The 12,074-nt window shown below is 33.3% G+C and overlaps 1 protein-coding gene across 3 annotated transcripts in view; it reads left to right on the plus strand.

Moving 5' to 3' along the window:
* Positions 1-12,074, plus strand: part of NCAM2 (neural cell adhesion molecule 2) — a 562,051-nt gene that overhangs the window by 438,149 nt on the left and 111,828 nt on the right. For all 3 annotated transcript variants that reach the window (XM_021706993.1, XM_008074038.2, XM_021706994.1), the window contains one exon: positions 6,968-7,064. In XM_021706993.1, coding sequence (XP_021562668.1) covers positions 6,968-7,064 — 97 coding nt within the window. The remainder of the gene's footprint in view (positions 1-6,967; positions 7,065-12,074) is intronic.

The raw sequence follows: 12,074 nt of genomic DNA on the forward strand, positions 1-12,074 counted from the left end.
CTCCCCGCTCAATCCTGGCAGTAGCCACTACTGTTAATCCCTTTCTTTAAGTATTTTGGTAAATGCTCACGGTCTCTTTATGAGTGAGAATATGTGGCACTCAGTTCTTTGTTTCTGTGATAGTTCACTGAGTATTATAGATGCTAAGTCCATCCACGTTGCCCCTATTTCTAAAATTAAGATTGTATATAATTGTGTTTATACTGCCAAGTGGCTAACTCTTAAATGGTATTTGAATAAAATTTCTTGTACAAATTAATTGCAGATTGTGTGTTTATCAATTTTCAAATGTATACAAGTATCTAAAAATGATCATGCTTTTAATATAAGATGCAGTTAGAACAACTGGGAATCTTCTTCCCAAAACCTTATTTTTCTGAAATGCCACTCCATTTTTCTTCACTAATTCAATTTACATAAACCAAATGAAATACGTCTTAGAATAACATCTGATATTCATACTACATTCAGTTAAGCTGTCTTTATTGATACCAATTAGACTTAGCAAAAGATTTTTTTGATAGAAAGGTCTAGCCATCACATCCCCAAATATTGGATAGCTGACTGGTAATTAAACCACTTTGTCCAAATCTATTTCATTTTAAATATCAGTCTTTGAAATTGCATTAGAACTAGCTATTGGTGAATTCACAGGGATGTTAATATCTCAAAAACATTGGGGCAGTTTGAATGTAAATTTTAGGTTTATCTTAGTTAAAAACCGAGTTTAGATTTAGCTTCAGGTTTAGGTAGTGTATTAGTCTCTTTGCCTGACTCTTTTCTTAATTTGTAGATAGCTGCCTTCTTGCTGAGTCAGCACCTGCCACTTCCTCTATTTGCTGCATGAGAGAAACAGAAAGAGATGGGGGGGGAAGGGAAGGAGGGAAGGAGAGAGAGCAAGAGAGAGAGAGAGAGAGAGTTCTGGTGTCTATTTCTTACTAGTTCTGCTGGGTTAAGCTTCACTCTAATTGGGGCAGTGATACACAGTTCAGTACGCAGCAGGTGGATTTAAGTTCATACATAAATCACAGACTAATGTGTAATTTCTGCTTTATTTCATATTGACATTTTTAAGCTTCTGGGAAAACCTATAGTCCTCCATGGAATTTTCTCCAAAGAACGGTCATAAATAAAATGTTTATGTATTTAACTATGTAAATATCTGATGCTGCCTAAACTTCTGCCTAAATAACATCCCTCTGTACTACAAAAAGAAAAATAAACAAATGTTGTTTATTTTACCTGTAGCCATTTGATCTGTTGGCTAAAACATTGACTTTGAATATTTACATTTTATGTTTATATTGTTTTTCACACATTAAAGTCCAGATTAAAAAACGTAGATGTGTGACTAATGCAGTTTGATGAGAAAATAATACAAAGCAATAACAAGAAAAAGCAACAATCAACCTTACTAATATTTAGCTAGTAATTACTAATATTTAGCTATGTAGCTAGTAGCATGCATAGTTGCTTGAGATAATAAATTATTATTAATTTTGTTTAATAGTTGTAAGAGTCATACTTGCTAATTCTTGAGAGCATACAGTAAAATATATTAAAAATGAAGTTTACACTTAATAACAAATTGGTCAATAATATGTTTCTTAAACTCAATTTTAAAGCTTTTTTTTAATAAAAAATTATCCAAACTTTTAAATTTATGATTTTAAAATATAACCAAATAATCAATAAGTTTGTTGGGTTACTGTCAATAAATGCATCTGTAAAAGTCATCACTATTTTTTTTAACTTGACCACACCTTAAGGTAATAATACAACGTTTTAAATGGGCACAAGTTTCTAATAGTTGTATTGGAATAATATTCTATTTTGAATCATCTGTATCGTTTTCTGTTCTAAGTGAGAATACTGACTGGTAATCTCATGATTTTCGCATCATGGAATATGTAGGAAAAGAAACTAATTTTTTGAGGCTTAGGTAAAAAGACAAACAAGCTTCATTATTAACATTGTACGCTTAGCTTATATTTATATGTTCAAAACAATATTTGTTGATCCATTTTTATTCTGTCAAAACCTAACATCATAAATTAACCTAAATTTATTTTAGCTGGGTACAGCCAGACCTCTGAGATATTGTGGGTTGTAATCCAGACCACCACAATAATGTACATATCCAAATAAAGCAAGTCACACTATATTTTTGATATCTCGGTGCATATAAAAGTTATGTTTATATTATACTGCAGTTTATTAAGTGTGCGGTAGCACTATATCTAAAAATAACGTAAATACCTTCACTAGAAAAGTACTTTATTACTAAAAAATGCTCTGAGCCTTCAACAAGTTGCCCCTTTTTGCTGGTAGAGGTTCTTGCCTTCATGTGGATGACTGCTGACTGATCAAGGTGGTGATGGCTGAAGGTTGGGATGGCTAGGAAAATTTCTTAAAATAAACCACAGTGGAGTTTGCTGCATTGATTAACACTTCTTTTCATGAATGATCTATCTGTAGCAAATGATGCTGTTTCATAACATTTTGTCTCTAGCAGATTATCGTTTCTTTTTTTTTTTTTTGAGTTGGAGTCTCACTCTGTCGCTTAGACTGGAGTGCAGTGGCTGCTCCCAGCCACCACAGCCTCGACCTGCTGGGCTCCGGTGATCCTTTTGCCTCAGCCTTCCAAGTAATTGGAACTACAGGCGCGCGCTACCATGCCCGGCTAATTTTTTGATTTATTGTAGAGATGAAGTCTCGGCAAGTTTTCCAGGCGGGTCTCGAATCCGTGGGCTCAGGCAATTCACTCACCTCGGCCTCCCAAAGCACGGGATTACAGGCTGAGCCACCGAGCCCGGCCAGATGATCTTTTAAAAATTGTAGTCAATCTTTTCAAACCCTGACACTGCCTTATCAACTGAGTTTATGTAATCTTCTAAATATGTTGTTGTCATGTCAACAATGTTCACAGCATCTTCAGTAGGAGTAGATACCATCTCTAGAAACCACTCTCTTTGTTCTTCCAAAAGAAGCTATTTTTCATCTGTTACAGTTTTATCATGAGATTACAGCAATTCATTTCATCTTCAGACTCCACTGATGTTTTTACTTCCTCCCATGAGTTCTTCATGGCATCTAGATGGTGAAACCTTTTCATAAGGTTTTCAATTTACTTTGCCTAGATCCATCAGAGGGATCAATACTCAGTGACCTTGGCATCAAATGATACTCCTGTCTCATTCTCCAAAGCATTGGGATTATGAACATGAACCACTGTGCATGGATTAGGAATCATTATCACGGCAGCTATAATCTTATGAAATGTATTTCTTCAATAATATGGCTTGAAGTTTCAATTCACTCCATGATCCATGAGCTACAGAATGACTACTGTGGTAGCAGGCATGAAAACAACAATCTTTTTGTACTTCTCCATCAGAGCTCTTGAGTGAACAAGTCTCTTGTCAACGATGGGTAGTAGTTTGAAAGGAACCTTTTTCCTGAGCAGTAGGTGTCAACAGTGGATTTAAAATACTCAATAAACCATGCTATAAACAGGTGTGCTCTCATGTGCACTTTGTTGTTTCATTGACAGAGCACAGGCAGAGTAGATGCAGAGTAGTTTGTGAATGCTTTCTGCTTTTTATAATAGTGTACAAACATTGGTCTCAGCTTAAAGTCACAAGGTTCATTAGCCCCTGTCAGGACTGTCAGCCTGCCCTTTGAAATTTTGAGCCAGGCATTTACTTCTTCTTTCTAGATATGAAAGTCCTAGATGGCATCTTTTTCCAGTAGAAGGCTATTTTATCTCCATTGAAAATCTATTTTTTAGATGTGTATCTACCTTCATCAATGATCTCAGATCTTCTGGATGATTTTCTGCAGCTTTTCCTTCAGCATTTCCTATTTCTTCTTGCACTTCTATGTCATCGAGTTGGCTTTTTCCTCAAATCTTGTGATCAAACTCTTAGCTTCAAAATTTTCTTCTACAACTTTCTCACTTCTCAACCTTTCAAGAATTGAATAAAAGTCTTTGCTCTAGATTTTGTTTTGGCTTAAGGAATGTTGTGACTGGTTGATCTTCTATCCAGACCACTCAAACTTTCTCCATATCAGTAATAAAGCTGTTCACTTTTTCACCAGTTGTGTGTTTACTAGAGGATTCCTTTTGATTTTTTTTTTTTCCAAGAACTTTTTCTTTGCAGTTACTACTTGACCAACTGGTGCAATAAATCTAGATTTTGGCCTATCTTGGTTTGACCTGCCTTTGTCACTAAACTTAACATTTATAGTTTTTGATTTAATGAGAGAAATGTGGTTCTTCCCTTACCTTGCACACTTTGATGCCAATGTAGGGTTATTAAGCAGCCTAATTTTTAATATTGTTGTGTCTCAGGGAATAGGAGGCCCCAAAAGAGGGAGACAGTTGGGGGAGTGGACAGGTGGAACAGTCAGAGCACATTCACAGACACTGTCCCATTCTCTGACTCATATGGGAATATTTCATGGTGCCCTAAAACAGTCACAGTCGTAACATCAAAGATTATTGATCAAACACCACCACAATATATCTGTGCACAAATTTGAAATATTGACAGAATTATCAAAAGGTGACATGCATACACAAAGTGAACTCAAGCTGTTGAAAAAAGGATGCCAATAGACCTGCTTTATAATATAGGATTGCCACAAACTTCAATTTGGAAAAAAAAAGCAATACCTTTGAAGTGCAGTAAAGTGAAGCACAATGAAACAAGGTATGTATTCAGCGTCTATAATACCCAGTGATTTACCTCTGAAACAAAAAACTGTGTACCACATTTTCTCACTCATAAATGGACCCTGAACATTTACCATAATATTGTAAGAAAGGGATTGGCAGTAGCCAGAAACTGCCAGGGAAGGAGGGCATATAACATTAATAAGGGTACCTTTTCTCAAACCAGGCAAAGTGGGGACAAAAGGGAGGCCCAAACTTTACCTGTACGGTGACCAATTGAATATCTAATCCTGAATTGTACCCCACATCTTCAAAATTAAAAAACAAGATATGCCTGTATTTAAATATGAAAATACGATATTCTGAGTAGATGTTCTTAGTACTTCCTGGATAAATATTATCAATGTTTTACACATTTTAAAATTTTAAATCTTTTTACTTAATGCTCTATGATAAACCGTGGGTATCTTATATTTTGATAAAATTATATGATATTTGATTGTGCAGGGTTTGAGTGTAAAACCACTGTTGGATTTTAATTTCACAATGCTTTGCCTGAATATATTAAATATGCTTTGGGGCACATGATTCAGCCAGGTTAAATCTAGAACTCTGTGTGTGTGTGTGTGTGTGTGTGTGTGTTCATCTATGCTGTCATAGGTATTTTCTGTGTCTGATAATTATACAACATGACAAAATAATTACTTATTAAAATAGAATTGTAAACCTTTTTATCTGTTTATATCTAAACTTACAGGAATGACAAAAAATAAATTGTGCTTTTAAAATTTATTCTAATGAAATGATTATATTTAAATTATTAATTTTAAGCTGCTATGAAATAGTCACAATTCTTTGTTGTGGCTATCCTGTCTCAGCATAGTATTAATTTGGAAAACTCATTTTTTTCCTGTTGATTATACAAAAAATACTTTCTCATATCCTGTTGAATAGAAGCATATTTTTCTTAAATTTTTTCTCATTAGTAGAATTAATTTAAATTAGCCTTGTTTATTTAAACACCCTACATATGAAAAATGAATATTTGAATCATTTAGCAATACTTACATAAGTGCTGTTAAAAATTCTAAGGTTTAATCCTACGATCTGTTTCTAGATGGACAGCTGACTAAAAAGTGAATGACACAGCTTTTTGTGCTCTTTTCGAATTATCATCTTCAATGGACCTCAAAATTGCACTTTTAGTTAATAGCCTCCCATTACCACAGAATCATTTTTCCCTCTTTTGGGATAGTGTTGAAATTAACAGCAACTCTTGTTGTAAGCATATTCTCTCTTAATAATAGTTACTGAGATTGAAAATTATATCTATTACTATCATCAAATCTCTTTTCTAAATTGATACTTCAGATTTTCTGTACATTAGAATTACAGGGTTGGTCCCAATGTTCACCAATAGAATCCTCAAAGGTTAACTTAATTATGGATTTCAGATGTGTAAGGATTGAGGTCAGCTATTTTCCACCTAAACTGAAGGAGAATGATAGGAGTTGAATGGAAATGAAGGCAAGATACTGTTATTAGATACTAAGAAAAAGTGACTGTCTAAGGGGATTGTTGCACAAGGGTAACATTTTCTTGTAAAATACTCCTGGAAAGATTTTTGTAGAATAATCCCTCGTCCTTCATTAGTATTTTATGTTCAATAAATTCAAGAAAGGGATGAAAATCTCACATATTTAGAAAATATTTCTTGAACTTTAAGTCAGACTGGTCTGAAGCTAAGACAGAAAAGAGAGTTAACAATTTTAGTGCAAATTTTCAGTGCAAGCTTCCTGTTTTCAAGTTTTCACCTGCATTGGTTGCAAACTTTGTGTGTGTGTGTGTGTGTGTGTGTGCGCACGTGCACGCATGCGTGCGTGTGTGTGTGGGTGTGTGTGTGTGTGTGTGTGTGTGTGTGTGTGTGTGTATTTCAAACCATGTACCACTTTATGAACTTTACATGTAGGAACAGCTAATAGTTTTGCTATTCAACAATTGCATCAAAATGTTGGCATAGTTTTTCTATTAGAACATTAAGTGAAAATTTAATGTTTTAATAGAAAAACTATGATTCAACTAATCCTATGGATACTATGGGCTCCTGAATACATCTTAATAGGATTTATATGATTTAGTAATGTTTGCTTAATAGAGAAAATAAAGCTAATGGCAAGAAATTGTGGGGTAAATAACTGAAGATGTGTGCAAATAGTAGGCATGCTAAGGTTTGTTTTAGAACTTCTATTAGTTTTAGAACTATAACTTTTATTACTATATGTTTTTTAGATTGCACCTACATCTGACAATGACTTTGGACGATATAATTGCACAGCCACCAACCGTATAGGAACAAGATTTCAAGAATATATTCTTGCTTTGGCTGGTAAGTATGGCACGGTCATTTCTGTGATCCCATACATTATTTCTGTAAGCAAATAAAATTTTAAATAGATAAAAATAGTCTCCACATGTGAGATCTAAAAATAAAAAATTGATCTCGTAAAAGTAGTAAGTAGAATGATGGTTACCAGAGATTGGAAAGGATGGGGGGTGGGGAAGAGAGGTTGTTCAGTGGGTACAAAAATACAGTTAGAAGGAAATAGGATATAGTGTTTGGTAGTATAATAAGACTATTGTAGTTAACAGTGAGTTTTTATATATCTCAAAGTAGCTAAAATAGTGGATTTGGAATAATCTCAACCCAGTGAAATCGTAAATGTTTGAAGTGATGGGTATCCCATTTACCCAGATTTGATCGCTGCACATTGTATGTTTATATCACAATATCACATGTGCCCATAAAGGTATACATTCTTTTGTATCCATAATGGTTTTTAAAAACCTGAGACTTAACTTTTAAAGTGTTTGTAATAAAAATTTGAACTTCCAAAAAGTTTTAAAAAGTATCATTTAGTTTTAATGTTAATGAAGAATACATTTTATATTTTTACAAGTCATGATACAGATAATTATTTAAAGAATGTACTAGTGTTTAAAATCTTGGGGCAATCATATCTGATATATAATGAGGACTTAGAATGTATTGACTGTTACTGATCAAGACTGACTATAAACAGTGATTCTAATTTCCTAAACTTTATGAGCTATATGTGAAAGACATAGGGAACATATGTTTTAAGAAAGCAAATTATGTTTTAAGTAAAGTAAGAATCCTGTCCAAAAGTTAAAAATAAAAATATCCTGAGAGGAAATGAATTAGAATTCATCTATTTTAAACTTCTAGACTTAAAAGAACCAATAGTTGTCTTACATTTAAAGGGAAATGGAAAATTTATGTATATATAACTTTTGTCCAAAAATGTTCTATGTTTCATTTTGTGTATATAATAACATGTTCATTCTACCTCTATAGCTTAAAGATACAAAATTAATAACATGTAGAGTATTAAATTAAATTAGCTGAAACTGCAGGTTTAACATACAGGTATGTTTTAATTTTATAAAAACATATATTTCCAGAATTTGCTATTATATTTTAGAAGACTACTCATTGGACATCTGAAAATATACTGTTAACAATAGTTTATGTAGCTTAGGTGAAAATAATGTGATTTACAGTCTTATAATACTAGGAAAAGAAATATCAGAAATCTATTATAATTTTATGTTTTAATTGAATAAAAAACTTCTATGAAGAATTTTCAAAACATTTTAAGTATAAAACATTTTTATATATAACTGCAATTTTATATTAAATTATTATATATGTGCACATATTTTGCTATATTCTCAAAAGCGATGTCATTAATTGTAAAGACCATAAAGGAAAATTTTTAAAAATACAGTTTACTAGCCGGGCTCGGTGGCTCAGCCTGTAATCCCTCACTTTGGGAGGCTGAGGTGAGTGGATAGCCTGAGCCCGTGGGTTCGAGACCCTCCTGGGCAACTTGGTGAGACCTCATCTCTACAATAAATAAAAAAATTAGCCGGGTGTGGTAGTGCGCGCCTGTAGTTCCAGCTACTTGGAAGGCTGAGGCAGAAGGATTGCCGGAGCCCAGAAGGTCGAAGGTGCAGTGGCCGGGAGCGGCCACTGCACTCCAGTCTGGGCGACAAAGTAAGACTCCAACTCAAAAATAAAAATAAAAATAAAAAAATAAAGTTTACTAAATCTGCAATGCTCAAATCATTATGTAACTTAGAGAGCTGTTATTTTCCAAATCAATATTATTACATTGAGAGAGAAAGGAGAGAAGGAATTGTGTGCAAATAATGGAAGAAAGAGGCAGAGAGAAAAAAAGTGTAAGAAGAGAGTTAAGATAGGAAGGAAAAGGATGAAAAAAGGAAGAAAATAAACAAATATTTATTGTCTACTATGTAGTCAATAAAAGTTAATTTCCATGTAAATTTTGGTGAATAGGCTCTCTGCATTTAAGAATATGAAGAAATCATTATACAGGCAAATTAAATTCGAGGAAAATGAAATAAGTCAAGCCATACAAAAATACATGAATAAAAATTGAAGAATCAACTGTATTGATAATAAACATTCACTGCTAAAATTAATTTCAAGCTTTAGGAAATTAGACAAATTTTCTTGTAATTGGCATGAACTTTTTATAAATAGGTATATGATCAATATAGATATATATACAAGAGGGGACCCAAAAAAAACCCGGAATTTTAATTTGATAGGCGGGGTTCTTGTGGTATAGGCTTTCCTGCTAAGTGTTGTTCTAGGAACCCTTCAGCATTAGCGTCCCAGTTGATGTAGTTGTGAGAGGTTGCCTTCAGCTTCAGTGAATTTCTTTTTTTTTGAGATTCTTTCAGTGCATTTGTCCATTTCATGATGGGTGATTTGCGAGCACATCTGCCCACACTGCACTGAGTGTTCAGCAGTTTATGACCAAAAACAACATGACCCCTTTCGCCCTACTCTCCCTGTTCACCTGATCTTGCCCCGAGTGTGCTTTTTTGTTTGTTTGTTTCCCTGGATGAAAAAAAGTTCTAAAGGGGAAATGTTTTGATGTGGAAAAGGTGAAACAAAAAGCATCAGAAGCACTAAGAGGCATCAAAATTGATGAGTTCAGAAATGTTTTGAACAGTGAAAAAAGCATCTAGATAGGTATAGTACTTGAAATGGAGAGGACATTGAAGGTGACTGAAGTATAAACATGTAAGAGTCAATATACATTTTTTAATAAACAAATTCCAGTTTTATCGGGTCCCTCATAATTTTATTAATAATATTGATACATATTGTATTGCCCTTTTCATAAATTCTGTAGTTTCCTATTAGATACAACTTGATAAATGACCAGCATTATTCTTAGGGTTAAATAATTTTTAATCCTTGAAATAATGTGAAAAACAAAACATTATATTAATGAGATCAAGCAGCTTTATTAAAGCCATAGGAAATATTTAATGTTTGTGTACCTTCGTATATCCCAATATTTACTGGAACATTTTTCATTGGAAAATGTATTTGAGACCTACTCTTCTAATGAAGATATTAAATTGGTGGGTTTCCTTCTGCCCAATCATAATAAAAATTGTCCTTTTCATTTAAGCTAAGAGTTAGAATGTTTTGAACATTTTTATAATTCATTTCTCTTAATATTCTAAGTATTATACAACTTCAAGTTAAAAATTTGTTTCAGAAGCAGTTGTATTCAACATAATTTGTAATGAAGCTACAAAAATGAATGAGACACTCAGTTTTATATGCAAAATATATATTTAATTGTCAACACATAAATAAAATTTCTCTGTTGGGGCTCCTTTATTTAATACTAATATTTGGTATAAAATTTTATTTTCTCTGCAGAATCCAAACACTGAAAGTGTAATATGGTTTTGAATAAGATATACAAGAAATATTGCATAGAAATATATTTCCAAATATATATAAATATCACAGTTCTATATATCACTGATCTGTTTGACCTAGTGCAAGGTCAAGATCATTTAGCATATGATATTTTATACAGTAACAGAATACCTTATTTCCAAAGAGCAATAAATTAAGAGTCAAGGCTTAGAGTGAAATTATGTTTCATATTCAGTGAATATATAGGAAAGGTACACCTTTTCAGCATTCTTTGCTTCAAAGATCTTTTTTTCTTCCTTCCTCTTCTCCTCCATTTCTTCCTTCTTTCCTTCCATTTTTGCTCTTGCATAATTAACTCCTACATCAAAACAAGGTAGATATCTTTGTGGAGATGAGCTGAATGAAGTACAGCAGCAGCCTGGCATTGCGTGTCAAAGCCTGAGCAGAATAAATGGAAAGTGGCAGAAACTTCATGGGTCCAGTGTGGGGTGTGGAGATCCAAGCAGGGTAAAAAGATTGTCCATGTGTCAAGACACAAACAGCAACCTAAAGAGGAGTTTTGCAGTATCAGGGTTGGGAAGGGTCCACGTAAGTTGGGTCGGGGGAGGTTAAAGTGATGAATGATTGATTTCTCCAGGACACTGAAAAAATTAGTACATATAGAAAGCACACAAATGAATAGTTTTCTTACTCTCTTAGAGAAGAGAGTTACAGATAGCAAAAGGACAAAAACTAAAATGATCCAGTATGAATGACTTGGTATTTGAGGTATCTAGATGAACTCTGATTTTAATGTATATAGATAGATGGAGAGAGGAAAGAGTAAGTAAAAATATGTTTGTGTGTATGTCTATCTGTGATCAGTCATTTATATGCATAGCTTATTTTTTCTGAGACTGTCATTGAACAAACAATTTCTGAGCTAGCTCTGTCCCCTGAGAAGACTTGAGAGCTGCAATGGGCACTGGTAGCAACGAGCACTTCTAGAAGCCAGATACTGGACTCTAAATATCATTCTTCACTGAAAGTAACTAGGCCATCTTGTAGAAATGGCTGATTCAAGAACTGGGACAAAGAAAGCACAAGATAAGCTGAAAAATTTGTGATATCAGAAAGCAACAAAATTAATTTTTAAAATGAGCACTTCAGTTTTAAAACAAAAACAGCATAATATACATTAAATCAGCCAAGGAGAATCAGTGGTTGCCAAAGCAGATGTGTAAAAATGAGATGAGAAAAAGATAGAAAAAGTATTAAAGTATATACCTTCAAATTAATAATTAATTATAAAAGGAAAAATAGTAACATTACAGTTACTCAATCTAACAGAGACTCTATTAGTGATCAAAGTTAACATCACCAATAATGAAAAAATTAAACATGAGTAGTACCGGAAAGAGACATCGAGAACATGGAAGAACTACTGTGATATTTCTGTCAAAAATGCATAATCAGAATGTAGTATGAGGAAATGTAAGACAAATTCAAATCGAGGTGCCAGCTGCAAAATAACTAGCCTTCAAAGTGTCAAAGTCATAAAAACTAAGGAGTGGTTAAGGAAATTTCCCAGAATGAAGGATAGTAGAGACATGATAGATAAAT

Source organism: Carlito syrichta, unplaced genomic scaffold (genome assembly GCF_000164805.1).
Source record: "Carlito syrichta isolate Samal-C Ts95f unplaced genomic scaffold, Tarsius_syrichta-2.0.1 Scaffold316281, whole genome shotgun sequence".
Lineage (NCBI taxonomy): Eukaryota > Metazoa > Chordata > Mammalia > Primates > Tarsiidae > Carlito > Carlito syrichta.